Source organism: Geospiza fortis, unplaced genomic scaffold (assembly GCF_000277835.1).
Source record: "Geospiza fortis unplaced genomic scaffold, GeoFor_1.0 scaffold486, whole genome shotgun sequence".
NCBI classification, from domain to species: domain Eukaryota; kingdom Metazoa; phylum Chordata; class Aves; order Passeriformes; family Thraupidae; genus Geospiza; species Geospiza fortis.
Window position 1 is genome coordinate 744,583 of NW_005054417.1, and position 24,430 is coordinate 769,012.

Here is a 24,430-nt window from a genome sequence, read left to right on the forward strand (position 1 = left end):
TATCAGCACACATATGGTACAGACTGTGTTATTGGAAATGAAATTGATTTCCTAAGCTTATTTTGTTGAAGTGCTGCATTGTAGTGCAAAATCCCAGTAAACCTTTTGCAATTAATGTGTTTTATTCCCCATAGTAGATTTAGCAATGTGCACTTGAGTGCCCTTATTTGAAGTGCTGCTGGAATGTAGTGGTGGTCATTCTATTTATCGAGGAACTTACCTTTTCCCTGTGGCTGAATACTTGTAATACTCTGTACTCTCCTGCCTGCTGTGTTTGATCAGTACTTTTTGTTTCTATATTGGTCTCTTTTTTGTCTGACACTTTTGATGAATATGAAGTGGTTTTAGCTTGGTTTGAGATACTCAGTTCCTGCAAATACTTTCATCTGCAAGAACCTCTTTTGGAAAATGTGATCATCAGTTTGTGTCACTTTTCAACACAATTACCCATGAAAATGTTAGAGCTGTCTTTACTGTAGGCTGACAGAAAACAAAGGTACTTTTAATGGTCAGGAGAAAAATATTATGCAATTTAAAAAAAAAAACCAACAAAAACCAAACCAAAACAGTGCAGTTGCAAAATGTGGTTTCATCCTTGTGCAGTAGATCAAAAATCTTCTTTTCAGACCATTCCAACAAGTTTTCTAGTCAGTTTTTCTAAGTGTTTAAAAAAGTGGGACGCCACAAAGTAGTGGGGGAAAAATTAAAATATCATTAGTCAAAATCAAATTATATGGCTGTTTGGTGCTGTCCTGAATATACTTCCTTGGTGCTAAGATGCTGCTGAGGTTTTAAAATACAACTTTGCACAGCATGTTATAAAATGCATGTTTTCATGTGTTTCTGTCAGATAAATATTTTTTTTTTTTTACCAGCTTTGCTAGTGCTGCTAACTAGAGACATTATGTTTTTACATAAGCTTCCATGAAAACAGTTGATTTGTAGGGTGGGTGTTCTGGTCTTAAGTACCAAACCTTTCTTTTTGGTGGGGGGAGTGTTGAACTTTCATACCTAGGTTTGAACAGAATTTGCAGGTCTTGCAACCAAGGTCAAGGAAGAGAAATACTTCACTTGCAAGTGAAAAGCACCTGACAAGGAAATTCTTCAGAGACTGCAGAATTAATAATGTTGCCATGATATTTCAGAAAAAATAATCTCAGGTGCACTGTAGGGAGTCAGAGTGGTGTGTATTCTCAATGGAGATAGGAAACTAGGTCATTCATAAGGACAAAAGAGGGTTGTGTAAAATTTTGTCAGCTTAATATATTTACAATATTTACAAGACAATATGCAAGCAAATAGCTTCAGGGTACTTTTCCTTATTATACATTCAACACCAACCCCAAGTATGCTTGATTTAAACAAAATCTGTGGTGCTGAAAATGGTGTTGGCAGAGAAATACAGATGCATTTCCAGCTCTTCACTTGAATGGGTTGTTTCTGAGGGAAAAAATCTGGTTTTTTTAGTCAGATATGTAAGTTTTGAAAAAGGAAATCTTTTCATTAGTCTAGGAGAAGCATAAGCATTTCTGGGAGAGTTGTGAAGAGCAGGGATAGAATTTAATTGAATAACAGCCCAGCAGAGGGCAGTCTGGTATGAAGATTTTTAAAACATTGGCAATGTCATAGGTATTCAGGGAAAACAGGAGCTTCCCATGCTTTTCTGTTTAAGCTTTTTCTTGCTTTTTCTCCAGACTGACTGAACATATCTCTCTTTCACAGACAGACTGTTATTCTCAAAGTTAAACAATAAGTTATATAACAGTCTTTCACAGTTGGTAGTGCAAGAAGTCCCTGTGGTACCAGCAGGAAAGCAAACAGAACTGAAAGGAGTGGGTGAGAGGAACTCTCCTATCCCAATTCTGCCAGCAGTAAAATAACTACAATTTTTCATGTTTTCTAACAAACACTGTCTACTGTCTCTGAATTTACAATTATTTTTTTAATTCTTCATTTTGTATTTAGAGCTGTCAGTTAACATCAGTGGTTCTAAACCAGGGAGGTGATCTTGCATGTGAAATTCAGAGCACAGAGGAGCAGGCTGTGCCAGATGTGTGCTGCCTATAGTGGTTTCACTGCAGCAACATAGAAGCATCCACTGGGGAAGAGTGAGCAGCACGGAGGGCTGAAAACATTGCCAGTTCACTCAAGTGAGACGCACTGCTGCGTAAAACAGGGCTGTGGGAATTGTTCTAAAGCCTTACACTGCCTTAGTCAAGGATGAATCTTGAATAGAAGACTAGTATGAATGTCTTCCTACAGCCCTGGCAGTAGGCCCAGAGATTTTACTCGTAAGAAAGAGGCAGGTAATCGTGGCTGCGCGTGGGACTGTGGGGGCTGATAATTTCGTACATAGCCAGGTTCCAGATGCTTCAGTGCTTTCATTGCTCAAAAGCAAGCTGAGAACCACAGTAAAATGTGTGTGATGTTTGTCACTCCAAAAGGCTACTGATTCTGTTCTGTGCTAGACTTAGGAAAGAGAATGCATGTAAATATGTGTGTGCATATTGCTGTGATGATCTAGTGTCAAAATCCCGTTCTCTGGCTTTGGTGTGGCTCCTTCAACCCCAAAGTTAGCAGAGGAAATATGGTCAGAATACAAGTGCTCGTTATACCAGCACATTGTATCTAAAATCCAAGAAGAAAAATCCAGCTGGAATAAGAGATTTGAATTAATGCCCAGAGCAAGTTTTCTAACCTGGGGAGTGGGTGGATAGAACCCGTCAGAATGTTGTTTGCATATAACCGTGTCCATGTCCTGCATAAAGCGTCAGGCCTATGCCTCAGAATGTTCCTGAAATTTTGCTTTCCTGTGATCACCCAGCATTAGTGAAACTGATACTCTGCAAACAGAAAACAAAGCAGCACCTTTACAGCCTGAGAGTGGCAGCTTCAGGTGGCTTGGATTGTGCAGGCAGTCTCAGGAGGTTGCTTTGTGAGAGGGAGTTCCTGCCCCAGTCTTTAGCGTCTTAAAAGACTGCAAGAACATAAAATGTGATAGGAGCTATTTGCAAGCTTCAGTGATTTTCTGGCACCGCTACAAAGATAATATCAGAACATAGCTGTATGTTCCCTTCATTAAAAAAACAACAAACCAGTACAACACCCCACAACCCCCATAAAAACCCCACAAAAACCCACAACCCTTTACAAAAGAGTTTCTTATTCTAGGAAAGAAAATAGCTTTGATTTTTCTAATAAATGTGAGATAATAAAAGTGGAATTTGAAAGGCTGTAAGACTACTGTGGGAGTTCTTTGTCATCATGCAGGCAGATCTTTGCAGCACAGGCACATGTGCACATCTGTAGAACACTTGAGGCTGTTCAGACAGTGTAATTGCTCTTTACTTGCCAAATATTTTAGCAAATTTTACAGTAATTTTTTTTCTCTCTGTAGAACCAACATGCTTTGTAGATTTTTGTACTTAATATTTTCATTTGTTCATCTGATAAAAAGCTTAAAAATACTCATAAATAACGAAAGAGGTCATTTCTGCAGCAGGTGAAAGGTTTCTTGCATGTAAATTCTTCTTAGTGGAGTCATATCCAGGGTCAGTGGTGTTATGCAAAACTCTTTGTGCAGCATATATCTAAAGTTAAGGAAGTAACTGCTGTCATTAATCTATTTTATTGTGTTGACTGGGTACATTCCTAAATAAGTATTTTTAAAAAAATCTATTCAGTCTCTCTGGGTGGTTTTAAGCTGTTACATCCATAGCATATAGTGAAAATTGTAGCAGTGTTAAAATCCAGCTTATTGATGCAGTGAGTTTTTAGTTCCATGCATTGCACAGTTGCATCTTTATTGCCATACATCTTTCTTTTTCTGGATGATCTGATCTTTCATGGCTGGATACATTACAGTTAGTAATTTGACCTTTTAGCTCTGTTGGAAAGCTTTGATTCTGTCTGTGATTTTTTGGAACTTTGTTTTGGTTTTGTTTTTTTTTTTTGTACATGATTCATTTGCTGTGCTTCATTGGAAATGCATTAGATAGCAGTGACAATTGTTCAGTTTCATATGCAAAGGGCACCAGTGCATGCGGAGCTGTAGTTTGTGAAATAACTGCAGATGCAGATCAGGTTGTAGATTACCATAGTGTTAATGCCTGCAGTTAAGAAGAGAGCTTATCTTTTTCTCAACACAGGCATAGGATCTAATAACTGAATTTTTTTTTATTTTATTTTAGTACCTTGTTACGCAGAAACAAATTACGCAGTGATTAGGTTTTTTCCACCTTGATAATAAAAAAGGGCAAAGGTAGTAAAACTTTTAATTTATTGTCTGTTAAGGAATGATGTGTGTGTATAGTTGCCTTAATAGAATACAACATACTCTAAGGGCCTCTATTTGTGAACTGAATATAGAGAGCTCTTCCTTATCCTGAACCTGGCAATTGTGGCTGTCCAGGTAGCGTTCACAGAACTTGCATTAATATTCACTGTTAGTATGCACATGACTTGAAAGTAGAGCACTCTAATATCTCTCATATTGACATTTTAGTTGAGTAATGCATAAAGCCAGGAAGTCTGAAAACCCAACAGCTTTCTCATGTTCATTCTTTTTTGTTGTTGTTTGTTCAATTATGTATGAGTTTTTGGTCTGAAATCTGCTGCTGCTGCTAGACAAAATATTTCACTTTGTTTTTGCTGTGGATTCTAATAACCCTTTGCAGTTCCTTATATGGCTTGTATAATGAATTAGTTGTATTTTGTAACAAAGATGAGATTTGAGTGGTTAGATTGTTTTTACTGATTAGACTTCATATAATTTTTTTATTTTGGTGTTCATTGATATATTGAAGTTACAGATTCTTCTCTTAATGTTTGTCTTAGCAGTGGTTACTGTTCATCAAAATGGAGAGAACAGGTAGCATTGAAATCACTAGGCAGAAAAACAGCCCAGAGAAAACACTCCACTATAAACCAGAACTCTGCTATAAAGGAGAATTTAAAGGTTTTGATGCCTGAAAGACTAGATAAAATAGTACTTAGGAGTACAGCTTAGTGATACTGTTGTGTTTGTTTGTATGGTGTAATGATGGTCACAACATATATTTAAGAAATAGTAGGTCTAACAAGCTCAAAATTGCCAACCGGCTGAATGACAGTAGTAGTGAAACTAAAGCTACACACCAACATCAGTTCTTTGAAATAATCCTTCCTTTACTGGTGCTCAGTTAGGGATTAGTACTGTGTTATGCCAGTAAAATCATTGTTATGCTGAAGGTTTTTGAAAGGTCCAGTTGAAACGCTACAGGATTTCTTCTGTCCTGTTTTGACAGATACTAAATGTTGTTTTAAGAGGTGCAATTGCTTTATAGCTTACCTTTTACCAGTGGGTGTTCTTTGAAATGATAGTAATTATTTTAATGAGGGAAATGTGCACTGACTGGCATTCCAGATCTCTCAGAAATTTTTGAGATGTTTCCCTTTCATCCTAAATGCGGGAAATCAGGTCTGACGTTGCAGCTGTCTCCCTTATGCTGAACCATGAATGCATTCTGAGATTTGAGTGAGGTACTAGCATGAAATTTCAGTTCATAAATTTGTGAGCCAAGAGCAGGGATTGCAGCTCAGCTCACAAAGATGATGTAGCAATGTAAGAATAATTCAAATGATAGTTGGTAAATCCTATTTCCTTTTGCTGTCCTGAAACCCAGACCCTTGTCTGTTTACAGTGTAGGGTCAGTGGCATTTTCATCAGTGCTGCAATCTGAGCTGCCTTAAGCAATCTCTACCCCTGTTATTCATGTTTCCAGCTGTTTGGTGCTGTGTGTTAGCTTGGCCATTCGTGCAACTGAGCAGTGAACTGATTGAGATACTAATCTGGCAGAGGGGCTTCTTTTATTCTTTGGTTTTTTATTGTGCATTGTTTAAGTATTTTTCCTTTTTCTTTCTCCTTCCCCTCCTGGATTCTTTGTTTTGTTTGTTTGGGTTGTTGGGTGGGTGTTTTGTTCTTCTGGATTCTTTCTTCTTTTCTGGTTCTTGGAGGTTTAAATTTTTTTGTTGTCATTGAACATGCCATTTTTTCAGTTGGATCAGTTCCCTGAACTGGTGTACTTCACAAATGGTGGATGGTTGTACTGGCACGACATGGGGAATGAATTTACATGGACACAAGCAATGATAGCTGTAGGAAGAGCTAGAGGTGGAGACTGCATAAGGTGATGCTGCTGCCAGGATTGCTCATCAAACTGTAACTTTGCAGTATAGATGTCTAAATCTGCAGTATAATACTGAGCATTTTAGCATGCTGCAGTCAACCATCTTGTCCTGTTTCTGTCAAAATCCTTTGGGTTGTAGAACTCACTGGTGTAAGAATAGCTTTAGCGATAGAGACACACTTAATTGGTATCCCACCAGCAAGATGCTTTGGGAGTTCTTACTTCAAATTAAACATAAACTGCTATCAACTCTTAACTAGTACAGCTGGGAATATGGAAGGAAAAATTAGATGTACTCAGATTTGCTGTCATCAGACATCCTGAATTGCCCTTGCAACAACATCAGAAATTTGCACATCTCTGTTCTTTCTTGGGTAAAGTTATCAGTCTTGTCTTAACTGTTTTACTCACAGAATCAAAGAATAAATTTATGTGGGTTCTGACCATGACTAAAAGAGTTTTGTGTGTCATACTCTTAAATATAACTGTAATCTGTATTTTTATATATAAACTTAAAATTATTTGTTATGTTTTTTCAGTTGGTGATGAAGTGAAGGGAACTTGCTGCTTTCACAAGTATGGACAGATGTTTAAGGAGCATATTGCAATCATTTGCTTCATTAAAATTTACACCTGCAATTATTGCTTACCTAAAACCACTGAAGATATATTTTCAAGAAAGATCACCTAATCTTGGTTTCCATTTCTGGATATACTTGTTTCTAGGTGCAGGGTGCCTTGTTAAAGATGCCTTTGCTGTTTCATATAATGGAGTGGGATTTTGGCTACAATAGGAATCTTAGGTGTTCTTTTCTCTTTGTCTTGTGAGCTTTAGGCTGTACGGGCTTTTTTTGTGGTATAATTAGATCATAACAAAATGCCTGTAAAAAAACAATTTGGAAACACTCATTTGGGGCTTGTTTTTGTTTCAAGGAGTGTTGTTGGGGTTTTTTAATTAACTTTCATACAATGAGATTTGTTTCTCTTCCCTTTCTTGTGTCCTTAAAATTGTGGACCTGTTGGAATAGCAGTATAATTAAAACTTAATTATTTTGAAATTTATTTTGCACAACTCATTCTACAGGTATTTTGCATAACAAATGTTACAAATATAAACTGAAATATATCTAAGAAGTAATTACAATATAAGAATTGTTTTGAAGCTGTTTATAGTGCCAAGTGGAAAATGTCCAGCACCCAGATTTGTATTTTGTGACTTTAAATTCCCATTAGATAGGGTCATATAAGAATATGAATAGTAAACAGCCTTCTCTATCAGCTCTGTTAATAAAACATCAAAATTTGGTAATTTTGGAATATGCTTGGAACAGCTCAGTCAGGAGAAGGAGACTTTAAGACTTGTTGTTACTTTCTACCTTTTCTTGTTGGATTTGCACTTTCAAAAGCTTTGTCAAGAAATGTAGTATGTTTGCAAAGCCTGAGTAGCAAGAAGGATTAGTTGATGACTTTCTGTACTAGCAGACACCATTTCAAAAATTCTCTTGTGTGTGTACATGCATGTGCAAAAGCGAACCAAGAAGCTTCATCAGATAATTTATAATGTGGTTATAGCTTGTAATGTTTTTTTAACAGCAGCACCAGATTTTTCTGCATGTATGAACTCACTTTTCAAGTTGGAGTTCTCTTTTCCAGAGGGTGAATTGTCTTTGATTTTTCTGTAACTTCTTACAGGTGTCAGATGATGGTCGATATGTCTTGCTGTCTATCAGGGAAGGCTGTGATCCAGTGAACAGACTGTGGTACTGTGATCTACAGAAGGAGTCTCAGGGTATATCAGGTATGTGTTGCTTTGTAAGCTTGCTTCCTGTTAAGGCAGTATAAAATTTGAAATACTTTATGTTTGAATGAAAAAAAAATATATTGAAATACATATATATATTGAAATACATGTATTGCTTAACCACGTTAATGCAGAAATTAGACAAAATAAGCACTGCTAATATTCCATTTTCTGTTATGTATCAGTAGATGAAAAACTCCATTCTTCATTCTGTAGTTTGCTTAAAAGGTCACAAGGAAAAGTTGGTATAGTATAAGCAGCTGTACCATTGTATGTTCAATTTCATTCTACACCACTAATATTTTTCTGTTAAAACTTTTTTTTGTATTTTAAAAATGTCATGTATCTCCCTTCAAGTGCTGATAGGACTTTTTCACAAAAAGTGATTAACTTACAGATAACTTTTTTTTTTCTATGTATAGTGCTGGGAAATAAAAATCCTCCAGTGTTATTTGGTAGCACCATTGTTGTTACAGTAGAAGTATCAACTCATATTTCAAATGTGCTTTCCTGAAGTGCTCCTCTCTTGCCTTCTAGTTGGAGTAGCCTTTGGCTTTCACGTATTAGGCTTTGTAGCCACAATGGTATGAGCTGAAAGTATGGCACTTTATACCATATGGCTGTTGTTAATTGTTGGCATAGTTAGCTGGTTTACTGATTGGTAGTTCTGTATTTCCAGAGTATTGGATTATTGGAAGGTATTCCTCAATACGTGTTTTGCATAGAACACAACTTAGCTTTTTTGATTCTTGCAGCTTCTCTCTTCAGAAACTTCAGAAACAGAATAAATACTGCAGTGGCTTTTTGTTGAACATTGAATCTCAAGAAGCTTGTTCTCTTGTTTATTAACAGCATATTTCAGGCTAAGGAGGGGACACTACTACTGACTTGTCTACAACCAAACTTCAGCCAAGGCTGTCAGCAACTTGCACATGCACAGCCAATTCTTCATTATTTGTACGTACCAGGTCAGGCAGGGCACTTTTCTTTTCTTTGGCTTCATGATCACTTTGGGAACTTATCATCAAGGCCCTGTAGAATTCTAGATTCCTTGAGCCCTAGATTATGCTGTCCTTCCACACAGAAGGCATCACAGTGGCTAGAATTTCCACTCTGAGGAGTAGGGCCTGTGAACATAAGTCATCTTCCAGTTGTCTGAACAAGGCATCATCTACTTCTTCCTGCTTAGGAAGTCCATAGCATGTGCTACTACATACAGTAGACTATATACTACTATACATAGTAGTATATACCGCTGCAGTAGTACCCATGCTGGTCTGCCTGTTAATCTTAACCTGTGAGCTACTTACCATCTCCTGAACGTTCCCAAGGCAGAACTCCACAAACTCCAGCTGTTTTTTCACATAAAAGACAACTCACCTCCTCACCTTGCCAGCCTATCCTTACTAAACAACCTTTACCTATCCATGGTAGCACAGCATTCCTGTGAGCTATCCCACCATGTCTCCATTTTCCCATTGAGGTCATAGTCCAGAAACTGCCCATGGACTTCTAACTCCTCCTGTTTGTTCCCATGTTGTGTGCATCAGTGTAGAGGCAGTTCAGGCAGGCACCCAAGTGTGCTGATTCCTCAGTACAGGTGTGAGAGCTTTCTCCATGAGGCTGTTCTGCTGGCACTTCCTTCTTCATATGCCTATGCTTGGAGAAACTCCACTTCAGCTCTGTTTTGTGGATTGCTGTGTCTCTTTCATTCTTACCATCCAGGCCCTTGGCTTGCCCACCCCATCCACATTTTCCTTACTTTTTGAGGAATCACTTTCTCCTGTTTTTTCTGGTTTAAAGCTCTACTTACTGGGTTGTCTAACCTGCAGGGATCCTTTTGCCTTGCTTGTTCCAGTGGACAACAGTGCAGCAATAGTACAGAATGGGGTAACCTAGAATTGCTGCCAAATCATTGATTTTTCTCTTGGATGTGTATGGATGTGTATGTATGTCTCTTGTTCCTTATTTGCAGCCTGCTTTCTGTGGAAATAAGAGATGCTTAATCCCACTTTGCTTTTGTAAGTGTTGGCTCCCAAATGCAATCAGTGGTAATGGAAAAGCAGGAGTCCCAGTGGTCCAACCCCTACAAGAACATATGGAAGGTCAGTTGGCCAGGCAGACATGAGACCATAAGCTTGTGGCATAAATTTAATCTTGTTATACCTTGAAGACTCACTCAAATGGACACCCTTATGGATTCCTGAGATGTGGAGAATGCTTCAGAAGAATTTTTTATTGTCTTAGACTTGAGCCGCTTTCAAAGTTCTCTCCCCTGTGGATTCTCAGAGATATTAAAGTCAATGAAGATTTGTCTTCCAACTTTGATATTCATAACAGCTCTCTCCTGTGTGAATTCTTGGATGACACTCTGTTTATGCTGAATCTTAATATAATTAAGTTAGAATGTCAAATGACTTTATACAAACCCATACACCACTAGGTTCCACTGTTTCCAGTGTTTAGAGACTTGTGTCTCTTTGTTGCATACAAGACTCTGTCTGTGTGTTGTATTCACTTAAGAGGACTTTTAGATGCACCCTTCCTGTACATCTGTTTATTTGGATCATTATGGTGTTCAGCAGGGCTTTGTCATCACTGGAAGGTTGTGGTGACCTGAGATGATGAAGTTTCAGAACCCATCTGTGGATTTGAAGGAACAGTTATAAGCATAGCTACATTTCTATAGAACTCCTTAAACAACCTGGGTTTTATTCTGATTTTTCTCAGAAGTGCCATCTGTAAGTCATAGATCAATTCGTAGTGTGTTAGACAAGTCTGCTCTCAGAGTTGAAATAAAGTCAAACAGGGAAGAGTGTTAAATAAATGAGGAAATGCATTGTAATATTGTAGGCAAGTAATACTGGCTGATAGGGAGGTGTATGATTTAAAGGACCCATAGGGTGGATAAGTGGAGTAATTCTGTTAGGTTTTAAATTTGTAAACCCATCTCCTTGAATGGGCTATTGGGTTTGTAATAACAAGGCTAAGTTAGTCTAAGCCACATGTTCATCCAACGGCTGTTACATCATTGACTGCTTTGAGATCCAAAGTGGATGAGATGATTAATGACTTTTCGTACCTTGTGCTGTAATGAAGGACTCTGCTTGCTGCCAAATTCTGTGTTGGAGATAAAGTGAGAATCACCTCCAGACTGTAAGTGTGATAAGATGATGGACTGAATGTACCTGTATAGACCATTAGCTGAGGCTCCTGCTTTCCTGTGCTCCCTCAGGATGGTTCAGTCCATGTGAAATACAGGTATCTCTCTGGACAGATGTGGACCCCTGTGCTGGTTGCAAAAAGTGGCTTGTAGCTCACATGCTTCTAAGATTAAAGGGAGAAAAAGAAAAGAGAAATACCTCGAAACTGAAAGCAACTTGAAAAAATTAAGCAGGAAATCTGAAAAAAAGTACAAAGTTGAGGGGAGATAGAAAATGAACTGATTAAGACAGATGTTTGTGAAGAAGCTGTCAGAAAAAAAAGAGAGCTAGTTTCAGGACTGTCTGAGTGAGTATTGGTTATTTCAGAAATTGTACTGACTGGCAAAGGGGGAATGAGGGAAGCTGAAAAATGAAAGAAAAGGGATGATATAGGTGGTCTAGGATCTAGCAGATAACACATCTGATATAGATGCTGTTTTAAGGACAGAATGATTTTACAGTGAAGCTTCAATTTAGTAACCATAAAGAAGAAGTGAAATAATATTGGAGAGGCTCTGCTTAATTCAGTCAAAATGCTTTTACATCCTGGAGATGCTTGCTCAAGACAGAGGTACAAATAAGTCTGATTTTGCAGCTGAAAGCTGGAAATGACCATTGAATTCTTAGTTACTTTTGTTTTTAACACCTTATTAAAGTGATATTGACTAAACTGCTTCCTGAATTGTTGAAATTAATTGACCAATGAAAAGTTCTGTTAAAACACAGGACTATGGTTTTGTAATGAAGAGGAAAAAAGTAACAGAGCTAGTAATCAAGGGAAAGGACCTAATATATGGAATGTACCTCAGAACTGAAGGGACAGAGCTGGTATTACAAACAATCTTGTAGTAATTTCGCACTTAGGTTGTTCTGTGCCCCTCTTCTTTTTTATCCTTCCTTCTGTAATAGACCTCTTATATCCATGTTCCTTATATCACTTCCAGTGTTTGGACCTGTCCTTGAAAATCCCACAGAGGCTGGTTATAGGAGTGTCCTTTATACTTAATTTATAGTTTATTAGTTTAATTCCTATGAGATACATCAGAATTAAGTCCTGTTTGAGCAGCAGGTCAAGATCAATGCACATTTATGGACTAAAGCCACACAATGCTCATAGAAGCTCCTGTGCTCAATGTACTGACTGTGTCACTCTGCAGCAGCATCCTGGTTGTAACAGCAAGGATAAATAGGCAGACCTGACTTCCCTTGTCTGGATGGAGCAAAACAAAGGTTAGGACTTCCCTCAGCTATGAAGGAATCAATAATAAACTATTCTGTATAGGTATTTTATTGGCTAGTTACCTGGTACTAGCTCTTCTTGTACTGGATAGCAATATTGTGGTTTCTAGGTTGAGGCTCTTGGACTGAGTGAAAGCCATTTGTGTTTCCATGAAGTGATTCATAGTTTGGATCGTTTTGATAGTATGATGTACAGCTTATTTAGAAATAGTGATTGTTTTTTATAATTTTCTCATTTCACTGGGACTGAATAAAAAGATTTTGAAAACTTCGTGCAATCTGGCAGTATTGCACTGGATATATAGAGGTTGGTATGTGGCAGATTTCATATGCTCAAATAAAAATTTAAGTCTTCTCTTTCATCTGTAGACTTTATTGATATAGTTTTTCATTATTTTCATTTTTGGGGACTTTGATTTAGCTGAACTAGTCTACTTCTGCACACAGCTGGACATATGAAATTATATGCTCATTAAATATTTCAAGTCTGGTGTCAACAATTTTCTCATACTTCTGAGTTTCTTTGTATTGTAAGGTCATAGTTTAGAACAAGTAAATGTGCTCTACTTAAGAATTGTTAGAATTAAGGTTGGCTAGCTGATTTGTGGGCTTTGCTTCTAACTTACTCTAGGTAAGAAATGTGGCACAACTAAAAAAAAATATTTCTACCTATGTGTTAGGTGACCTTCTTGCTCAGAATAAAGTTCATTTTGTCTGTCTGAGAGACCAAAAGAGGCCTTTTCCCTCAAAGAGCACAGTAGCTGGTTGAATTATTTTGCTTAAATTTGCAGGGTAGAGTGGGGAAGCAGAGTGAAAAGGAGGGTATCCATCTTGGGAAAAGAAAGAAGAAACAGGAGTGCAAAATTAAACAGTGTGTTTCATGTGTGGAATTAAAAAATGGTTAATAAATATCTGCCCAATAGAACTTGGAAGATGGTTGTGAATTCAGGGATGAGTCAGCTACTGTGGGAATCATCAAGCAACACAATATAACCCATAACAAGCTTGCAGGAGCTCAGATATTTCTTTCCCCAGTAGGTGAAAGGAACGTGTAATCTTCCATTTCTACTCTTATTTATATATGGCATGTTTTTATAGCAAGAAAATATTTCCTTTTTAAATTTCAAATTAAACTCAACAGTTTGTGGCTGTTTTGAAAATCTGAATCCAACCAGATAAGCTCATTGAGTTGAAAAAACAAAGCTGTAAACCCCTTTTTTGCCTTCTTAAATTGTGAACATCTTCTATATTTATGCTCAATTACATGCCTGTCCCATTTTTGCTGTCTGTCTAGACAATACAAATAGAAAAGTAAATTTGCCCCTTTTCAATCTGAGACACTGAAAGGGATGATCCAGATTGTTCCACAAGAATCATCAAGAAATGGAACAGAATGATTTTGCTAACAATCTAAAGTAAATTGCTTTGAGGAAGAGGAAACCTCTGGTTTAACTTTCTTACCATTTATCTTTTTATAAAACATGGTTTGTCTGATATTTGCCACTTAATTATTGCTTTAGTAATCTTGAGTTGGTGCATTCCATTACCTTCCTGCACAGCTTGAGTTGTTGCTTCTTTTTGCATGTACTGCCTTTAAATAATAAGTGAGATGATAATGATGTCATCAAAGACTCTCTGGAAGAAGGAACATTATATTAGTTCTGTTGTACTGAAGGAAGTTGTGTCCTGTGCATTCACATTGTTCATGTATTCAGATTGTTCATATATTTCTCAGGCTGTGGGTCAACAGGTGTTAACTTGTCCCGTGTTGATTGGGAAATCATTTTAGTCTCTGAATGGAGATCACATCTAATAAATGAGAGTAGACTATTTTAAATGTTCAGGAGACTTAAAAGGATTTAACTTGTCTATTTCTGCATTTGAAAATTTAGGTGTGTCAATAATCTTCCCCCTTTACTATGTCATGATATTTTTGTCAACAGCTAATCAAATTGGCCGTGCAGTCTCCTGTGATATTCCTTGTCAGATTGTTTTCTTCAGAAGATAATCTACACAGCAGTGTTTCTGTTTCTTTCCATAAATGGTACAGGAAGCATCTGAGCATCTTTTCTGCCTCCCAGATTAGCTAAAACATGCTTCATGCTTTCCTTTCCCCCCCTTCACAGGGTTTCTACTGTGTACAGACTGAGTCATTTTTCTCTTCAAATGTTCAGGTTTTTAAGGAGGCCATTATGAGCTACTTGTGCCAAGAATGGTCCTTTTTAGAATAGAAAATCGCTGTGCTAAGTAGCCTATGACAAATATGTAATAGCTTCATTTTAATGGGGATTTTAAATGAATCTGAAAAGATAAGTGATTTGGGGAGATATTGTTTCCCTTCCTCCCCTACTACCATAGGCATTTTGAGAAACCCACCAGATTAACCCAGTTCATGGCAGTTTTTGTGACAAAACTCTTTGTGTTAGAAATGACCAGGTTTACCAATTGGAATTTTATGTTTACAACTAACTTAACCAAACACACCTTTAAAAAGATTTTTATCTCATATCAGTATTTTACAAATACTCTATTTCTCAAGACCTGAAGTCATAATTCACGGTATTGTGGCAATACAATGCTGTGAGAAGACCCCCTGGGAGCAGACAGCTGGCTGCTCTTTAAGCTTTTGGGGTAACTGCCTTGCTGTACTGTTTCAAGTAAATGTGGATATGGATAACTCTTCCCTTTGTGCTTTGTTCTTCCTCTTTAGTTCCTTGTGGGGTGAGGTTTAGAAAGATCAGGGGCAAAATTATGGGATTCTTGTCCGGGTTTGATGACTCTGTCAGCCAACTGATAAGGTCTAATTTTGCCTTATGAATCAGTAGCAGGAGTGCAGTGCCTGCTGGGTCAGGAAGGACAGCACTGTGGGTTCATGACCAGAAGGTTATTCCCTCATTCAGTACTCCAGATTTCCCTACTTATCTTGCTAAGCTGCTCGTAGGCTTTTCAACTCTTGGCTCCTGTAACAAACATTTAAAAGTGATCTAATGCTAAGTATTTCTTAAAAAAACCACATATTTACCCAGTAGCTGAGCAATGTAAGGCACAATTTTTGGTAGCTGTTTTATCAAACTTGGCTTCCACTAGACAGACAGCACTCAGGTTTGCTTGTTTCTTGAACCAGTCAAACAAGAAAACTTCTTTCATGAATCACTTTGCTTAACTGTTCTTGGTATCCCTGAAAATGCCTCACAGTAGCCAAACAGCTAGATACATATTAATCAAGCAATTATTTATTAGCAAACTTTGTTGTACACCTTACCAAAAAAAACCCGACCCAAAACCAAAAAACCCAACCAACCAAAAAAAAACACCAAACAAACCACAAAAACAGTGCGGTTTTTAATGTAGCATGTCTCTTCATGCTTCTGTGCCTGGTAATAATTTTGTTTTTCCCTTTTCTTGAGAAATGAGATTGTTTGTTTATTTTTTATTAGATTGTCAGCCTTGACTGTTTACTCTTTTGAATATGTGATTTGGTGCTGTGAAGAAGGAATTTAGCACCAATCTGTTGGTGTGCAACAAGAAATAAATCAAAGCTGTTTAATCACCCTTGGCTGTGAACGTAGACCAGCATGACATGGCCTATGGTCTTGTTGAAGTTGTCCTTAGTATTGACCTTTTTCTTTATTTTGTATTGTGGTAGCAGCTGGGAAGCCTAATGAAAAAATCAGGATCCTCTTGTGAACACTGTAGAACTGTTTTATGAGTTACTGACTCAGAGCTCTGGGCAGAGCCCCACTTTGCTCTTCCTAGGGGACCTGAAGCATGGGAGCAGAGGGGAAAAAAGAAGGGGTATAAACCAGCATGGGGAGCAGAAGAGCTGGCTCTTCTTACAGCCTTTGGGTGTATAGAAACATAGCCTTAATGAAAAGCTGCAGTGATTTCTGGAATGCAAAAAGCTGAGAGGGTTGGTTAATTGGAAAGTGCACCTGAGTTGTTAGATTGGAAAGGAAGCTAAACACAGATTTGTTTTAAATAGGACGTACAGGGGCTTTCTGGAGAGAGAACAATGATAGGGGCTCTTCTGCTTGGGTACTGGGCTGCTTGGAGGTTGGTGGTTCGTGTCTGGTGGGAACAGTGTGAGGTGGTGGGAGGACACATGCACAGGAATAGGAGCTAGTGAAAAATACTGAGAACCACTGGCTTGAAAAGATGTGATAAAAATGGAGCAAACACAGAAGTTCACAGCTCAGTCATTTTCAGCTGGAATTGCTTTGTGTTAGACTGGCAGGGAAGGGTTGCAAGAAGGAATTTAAGAGCAAGGCTATCAGTCAGAATTTTTTTAAATTTTGTTTCTATGTCTAGAATGTTGGGGTTTTTCCCCCCACACTAAAAAAGCATGTATATGACTTGAGGACAGGTGGAAAAAGTTAATGTTTGTCCACTTCAGTGTTGAAAATAGCTTTGTTTGTCCTTTTGTGTTTTAGTTTAGTATTGCAATTTACCAGGCTCTTTTAATAAATAAATAAGCAATGAACAGTGCTATATACAGTAACATCAAAGGGATGAGTCAGTATGTGCTGTGTAGCCTGAAATAGTGGGTCAAAACCTTTGTAATGAAAATGAACAAGAGACAGCGAGGCAACAGGAGACATCAGCTATAAAGTGGAATGTGGTGAGAGGGAGAATACTCTTCCATGTTTTGAAAAACTCTTCTGTGATTGAAGTAACTTCAAAAAAAAATTCAAAAATGAATATCAAAACAAAGCTCTTGTATCCTAACAAATGGGGAGAAAAAATTAGTTGTCTTGAAAAATATGTGGAAGGATCAACAATAGAGTGTTTAAGAAAAATGTTTCATATCCCTTAAATGTCAATTTCAGAGTTTTGCTTTCACTGTATTTTTTTATTTATGATGCATAAATAGACGTATAAATACATACTTTATATGTATTTATTTTTGGAGGGACATTATTAGCAGTAAAAATAAATAAAATCAGTGACAAAAAAAGCACTATAGAGTGTCATCTATTTGAGTTTCTGTAAGACCTTTAACATGATCCCCTACAATATCTGTCTCTCTAAATTGGAAAGATTGGAATTTGATGGGAGGATTTTTGGGGGGATGAGGTATTGGTGGATGATCACATCCCAAGGGTCAACAGCTCAGTGTCCCAATGGTCAGGGGTGAGGAGTGTCTATGGTCCAATGGGACCATAGGTACTCAGGGGTCCCGGAGTGGGAGCAGTGCTGGATAGGCAGTGGGATCGAGTGCACCTTCAGCAAGCCTGCAGACATCACCAAGCTGAGTGGTGCTTCATTCCTGAAGGACAGGATACCGTACAGATGGACCGGGACAAGCACAAGGAACGGACTCATGGGAACCTCATGAAGTTCCATAGGGCCAAGTGCAAGATGCTGCACCTATGTTGGGGTAACCCCCTTTATCAATGCAGGCTGCAGGATGAAGGGTTTGAGAGCAGCCCTGCTGGGTCTGAGAAGGATTTGGTATTGGTGGATGAGAGGCTGGACATGACCCAGCAATGTGCACTCACAGCCCAGATAGCCAGTTGTATCCTAGGCTGCATCCAAAGCAGCATGGGCAGCAGGATGAGGGAGGGGATTCTGTGCCTCTGCAGTGCTCTCATGAGACATCTGGAACACTGCATCCAGCTCTGGGGACCCCAGCACAGAGAAGACATTGACCTGTTGGAGTGGGTCCAGAGGAAGACCATGATGAAGATCAGAAGACTGGAGCACCTCTCCTATGAGGAAAGGCTGAAAGAGCTGTGGTTGTTCAGCCTGGAGAAGAGAAGGCTTCAGGGAGACCTTGCTGCTGCCTCACAACTTCAAGGGAGTCTGGAAAAAGGGTGGGGACAAACTTTTAGCAGGCCTTGTTCCCATACAAAAAACAGTAATAGCTTTAAAAAGGGTAGGTTTCAGTTAGACAGAAGAAAGGAGATTTTTACAAGAAATGTGTTAAAACATTTGAACAGGTTGCCACATCACAAAGAGGTGATGGATACCTCATTCCTGAAAACATTTAAATTCAGATAGGATGGGGCTTTGAGCAACTGGATCTAGTTGAAGATGTCTCTGCTCATTGCACAGGGATTGGCATAGACAACCTTTAAAGGTCCTTTCAAATGCAAACTATTCTATGAAATTAAATAGCTTGCTGTTAATTTGAGCAAGGACATCTTCATGCTGCTACTCTTTGACTGGACATTACATTTATAAATCACCAAATCACAGAATGTTGAGGGTTTGGAATGGATCTTAAAGATCATCCAGTCCCAACCCTACCTCCCTTTAGACCAGGTTACTCAAAGCCTTATTCAAACTGGCTTTGAACACCACCAGGCTAAATAGTATTCATAATGAAGTTATTTTTTAGATGAGGTATTTGTGCTTTCATCTGTTTGTATTAGAGAAAGTGTAGTGTGAGGGAGAGAGATTAGCTTTGATGCCTACTTTTCAATTGCTATGTTCTGCTGTCTGAGGGCATGAGCTATAACTCTCTCAAAATGAATCATCTATATTCTCTTCTCCTGTCTCTTGAGTGATTATCCCAGTGGAAGTAAAATTGGAGCCTTGAAAGTGATTGAGAAATGTCTGTTCATAAAAGTTCTTGATTTCTTTCTTCTGGATTAATCTTTGAATATATCTTGACACATCTGAACTTTTTAACTCAAAGGAACGAAGATTGCTTCCTTCCATTTATTTATATTTTAGATGGCAAATACATTAATTTTCCATGATCATTGAGTAGCTGTCATCCATCATCTGCAAGATGAGTTGTACCCTCTCAATACAAAATGCAAAAGTTGCATTCCTTTAAGAACATCTTAATATCTCCTTTACAGTATTTCCTCCCTCAGATGTTTATAGGTGAAGTCAGGTCCCAAGACATAGAGAGATCTTGCTTTTAAAGAAAGTCCAAATTGTTTGAAAATATCTCTGGCCTTTGGAGATCAGAATGAGACAATTAAATATTTGTGTCTTTGAAGAAAAAAGAGGGAAAAAAACCTGAGTTCTTTCCCCTAGCTGCCTCGCTCAGAGCAGGGACTTGGGAGCAAGCTGAGTCTTGCATGATTCAAGAAGAAATTAGATTTTGATGTGGAAGTAGATGTCTGAGTGAAGGACTCTGCCATTCAGTTTCCAGAATATGTAATGAACGTGCCACAGGGGCCCTGAAAGAGTCTCTTCCAATCTGATGTACGCTGTACACCATGAGATTGTCTTCTATTGAATGTAGAACCTTGTGTGGATTAGCACTGTGAAACACTGTAAAAGGCTGCCTAGAGAGGTGGATGCCCCATCCCTGGAGGTATTCAAATGTGGGCTGGACAGGGCTTTAAGCACATGGTGTAGTGGTGCATGACCCTATCCCCACGGCAGGGTGGTTGGAACTAGATGGCTTTTAAGATCCCTTCCAACCCAAATCATTCTATGATTCTATGAAAATGTGGGGGTTAAAAAATCATGATTTTCTGTAGGTAGAAGTTTATTTACTTAATGTGTGTACCCTAATAAAATGTGACATCATTCTTTGGGTTGGAAAACCTGTCCTGTTGTTATGAGGCAAGCCTCCTGGTTCATTTCCTGAGCTTTCTCAGCACTGCCCCATTTGTAGAAAAGTTGTCTTGCAAAAAATGACAAGACACAATGGAATTTATGGACATGAGCATTTATATATTCCCCTGATAATTTTGACTGTTAGAGCAGTTGAAAAAAGCCAAATGGAAGTGTTTGCCTTTTGAAAACATTTTTCCCCAGGGTCTGATAACCCTGCTGTTGACCCTGTTTCTCCAGTACACAGACAAGAGGTTATTTGCCATTAATTGATTGTTTGGCCTTTCCATGAGAAATGAATTATGGAAGTATCAAGAACATTTTGTGAAGTGATTAACATGGCTCTCAGCTACTCTGTCCTTTCTGTATAAAGAGGGTTGGTAACAAGACCTTGTGATAGACCTTGTGATAATTCATGCTCTTACCAATTTGTTCAAATTAACTTTTCCTTCTCCTGTAGTTGTTGTCATTCACAGATCTGCTTCATCCCTCAGACCTCTCAGCAGACCATGGAATATTTTACTACGTTCAGAGGCCAGTACAATATTGAGGGCTTATTCTGTGAAACAGAAACAATTCCTCTTCTGATCTTCTGTGGATCCAAAAACTTTGTTTAAAAATTCTGTCTGTGACACAGAATGTTGCTTTTGTTTTTTGCAGAAGCCTAGCTCTGTAGGATTATGATTTTCTGTTGTGTGGCATGGCTTTATTGTCCACTGAATTCTACCTGCAGTTCCTATTGTAATGCAGTTATGTGATGATGAATAACTGATTGGTATAAAATATATAGGCAAAACCATCTGTATCTTTTCAGCAATGTATTTTAATAGAAGGACTGGCAGGGGAAAGAATTAGGGTATAGCAGCAGTATACAAGAAACTGTCATGCTTTTACTATATATAATAAATCTGTCTCATTGTGTGCTTATGTGGATTAAACTGAAATCTTCAGCATTTCAGGTGTTAAGAGTAGCCTTAGACTATCCAAATGCCACTTCTCAGTAATTCTTCTCAAAGAGACATGTTCTCAGAGGGCTGGTGGTTAAACGTTTAAATGCCTTATCAAGATCCAGTTCTTCAACTCTTTTCTCTCCTTTTTATGAAGAACGAACTGAATGTCTGTCCTTCACCTTGTTCTTCAAGTACTTTTTGAAGTCATAACTTGCAGACATACTGTTCTTTTGTTACTGAGGGGCAAGGCCAGAGTGCTTGACGTGGGGGCAGTGCCATGCTGGTGAGCTCCATGGGCATGTCCCTTCTTTGTGTTGCCACTGGCATGACCTGGGGAGAAATGATATCTGTCTCCATCACTTTTCAGCCATATTAGTGCCCAATGAGCTGCCTGTGTTTGTCATCAGATTGTTACTTCTAGCCCAAAGGAGAAGGCTAAGCAGGAGGATCTGAAGCAATGCTAGAAGATCCCTTTCAGTCACAGCCACAACTAGGTCACCTGCAACCAAGCATAAAGAAGCATCCTCTTATGACTGATACCTGTGTCATTGCAAAGGATTTGTTCCTCTCACTGGAGAACTGCAGCAGCACATACCCTGTGCAGCAATGATGTGTCTGATGTAAGGGCTGCCTCTAGTTGCCTTGTTACTGCCTCTGATCCTGGATTAGATGTTGGCGTATTTAACCACTTCAGTAAGACAGTGGTTAAGAGGTAATTCAACTGCAATATTTGTCTTCTAAGGACTACATAAAAGCCACTTTAATAAGATGGATGCTCTTGTTTTTGTATAATAACAACTAAGTGTACCACTGCAGAACATCAACCCTCTCACTTATTTACTAGCTGCTCATTTGGGAGCGGATGAATGAGTTGGAAGGAAGCAATGTAACTCCCTACTGTCACATTATTGTCCTTTTTCTTCATGGAATCCAAGTTCTGTTGCACTCATGGAGACTACAACTATTGTTCACATTTGCCATTTAAAAAGTGTGTTTTTTCAACAGCCTGGAAATTTCTTTTTATGAAGTCTTGTACTTCAGTATAATGGTTTCATTCTGTCAGATACCAGTATTGTTATGGTGTTACTCTGCAGTTAAAGTTTTTATTTACTAAAATGCTGTGTGACTTGGGATCTTGAAATGGTTTCATGGTGTTTATTAGGGTTTGCTGCAGGATGGATTTGCTTTGTTTTTCCTGGGCATCAAAGCAGGTTTTCTCTGTAGAACTCACAGCAACTGCAGTGACTTAGCAGGATTTTTCTTCAACATGAAATCTCTTGAGAAGGGCAAAACTTTTGATCTCAGGAAAAATCACATTTAAGGGGCAGTGTATTCGCTCAGGATACTAAATTGACTGGATTGTGTGGAAAGTTCATACTGCAGCAGTACGCAAAGTGGAATTTAATCACTTTGCATGAAGAGACAGAGAAGTTTTCTTTAAACCAAAATGGCAATTAAGAGATACAAACTTTATGAATGTACCAGGCCTGACTATACTCTGTTATTACATCTAATGGGTTTAAAATGACCTTAGTCATCTCACTGCTTCCTCAATTATTCTTCTCTTTTTTAAAATTTACAGTAATTACAGCTTGGCTATGATCTCCTTGCTCAGTTTTTAATATTATAAAATAAGCTGAAATGCTTTTTTTATTGATACAAACATTGCATTACAGAGTTTCACAAACAGATTTATGAACAGTTTATTTGTTTATACTTAAAAGCAAAGACCCAACCTGTAGCTTTAGGAAAGGAGCAGACAGTGCACTAAATGTTATTTTAAGATATAAGAGCTTTAGTTTCACATGTCAATAAGGATTCTGATTTTTCAGCATAGCTAATGTATGATGCTTGCAATAGTAAGTTCGGATGGTAGGCTGGGTTGTACATATAACAAGTACATCACATATCTTATCTGGCCTTGCTGCTTTTTCTTTCTACTAGCCTCTCAACCTATGGCAAAACAGGGGAAGAAAATGTGAATAAAAAGCAGTGGAGTCTTAAAATCCCATCTTCAGGTTGAGTCAATACTACCCACTCTGTACCACAGTCTGAAACTGAGGCAATTCATTTTTGAGAGAAGTCTGCTTCTTTTAGTGAGTGTGATATTCTAAGAGATTGATAGGCAAAATGCAGTTTCTTTCTTCAGAAACCCAGATGTTTTTCCTAAATGTAGTTGTCCTTTGATAGTGACAAATTCCTGCAGAACAGCATTTCAGGCATGTTGTTTCTGAGTTGAAAGAGAAGTTCCTCATGTTGAAGTTTATTGTACTCATTCCAATAGCATCATTTCTATTCTGCTGGAAGTTCTGGGCTTTTAAGGAGAATGGAAAACTTTCCATTCAAAGTAACATTTTTGCAGGAACTAAAATCCCCAAACATTTATTTATAATTAAATAGTAATTTTAGAAAAACTGTTAAAAATAAAATTGCACTTGAAAGCTTAGTGCAGTCTTTCAACTCAGCTGCAGCCCTTCATTCTAAGACTGTGGAAGGGGGCACTTGTGAGCTCCCTTGACGTGCTCCATGGCATTGGCTTCACAGCAGCCGCTGTGGTAGGACCATTGCTGTGGCAAACATCTGAGCTCTCCAGAAGCCTCTTAGGAAAGCTGGTGAAACACAAGCCATAATTCTGTCAGTATTTTGCTAGAAATTCCTCCAAACCACTCATCTTAGCATGTCTGTGAACTGGCATTTTTCCACTGCAGCCTATTGATCTGGAGCAGTCTTTGGAGGTTCTTAACACCTGGTACACATTCTGGCCTTTCCTTTATTTGAGTAGTTGACATTCTGTGTTTGATCTTACAGGAATTCTTCAGTGGGTGAAGCTGATAGATAACTTTGAGGCTGAGTACGAGTATGTCACCAATGAAGGAACAGTGTTCACTTTCAAGACAAACCGCCACTCCCCGAATTATCGGTTAATCAACATTGACTTCAATGATCCAGAGGAATCCAAATGGAAAGTTCTCGTCCCTGAACATGAAAAAGATGTTCTAGGTAAGAGTTCATGTCAAGTTAAAGACATTAAGTTCTGCTTTTTCCAAATTAATTCAGTAATTAGTGTGTTGAATGATCTTTTACAGACCTTCTTGCTTTTTTACTGTGTTTAAACTGTGGTTGGGATTTGCAGTTTAAAAGACTTGCTGAGATACAGGCGATTCAGAACATTTCTTTCTCTCTCTCTCTCTCCAGCATCCTGTGTGACCCTAGTGAAGTTGCTTCATCTATCCTTGTTTTAATTCAGTGTTTGTAGGAAATGAGGGGAAAGTATTTTCGTGCTTCATGTCAGTGAAATAAATGTTTACTAGACAGTCAGTGATTACAACACAGTTTAAAAGACTTGCTGAGATACAGGCGATTCAGAACATTTCTTTCTCTCTCTCTCTCTCCAGCATCCTGTGTGACCCTAGTGAAGTTGCTTCATCTATCCTTGTTTTAATTCAGTGTTTGTAGGAAATGAGGGGAAAGTATTTTCGTGCTTCATGTCAGTGAAATAAATGTTTACTAGACAGTCAGTGATTACAACAAGAGGGACTTTGTAAGCAGAAA

General features: G+C 38.3%; 1 protein-coding gene across 1 annotated transcript in view; it reads left to right on the forward strand.

The window, feature by feature from the left end:
* Positions 1-24,430, forward strand: part of PREP (prolyl endopeptidase) — an 86,756-nt gene that overhangs the window by 14,076 nt on the left and 48,250 nt on the right. The window contains exons 7-8 of the mRNA XM_031061583.1: positions 7,860-7,965; positions 23,687-23,878. Coding sequence (XP_030917443.1) covers positions 7,860-7,965; positions 23,687-23,878 — 298 coding nt within the window. The remainder of the gene's footprint in view (positions 1-7,859; positions 7,966-23,686; positions 23,879-24,430) is intronic.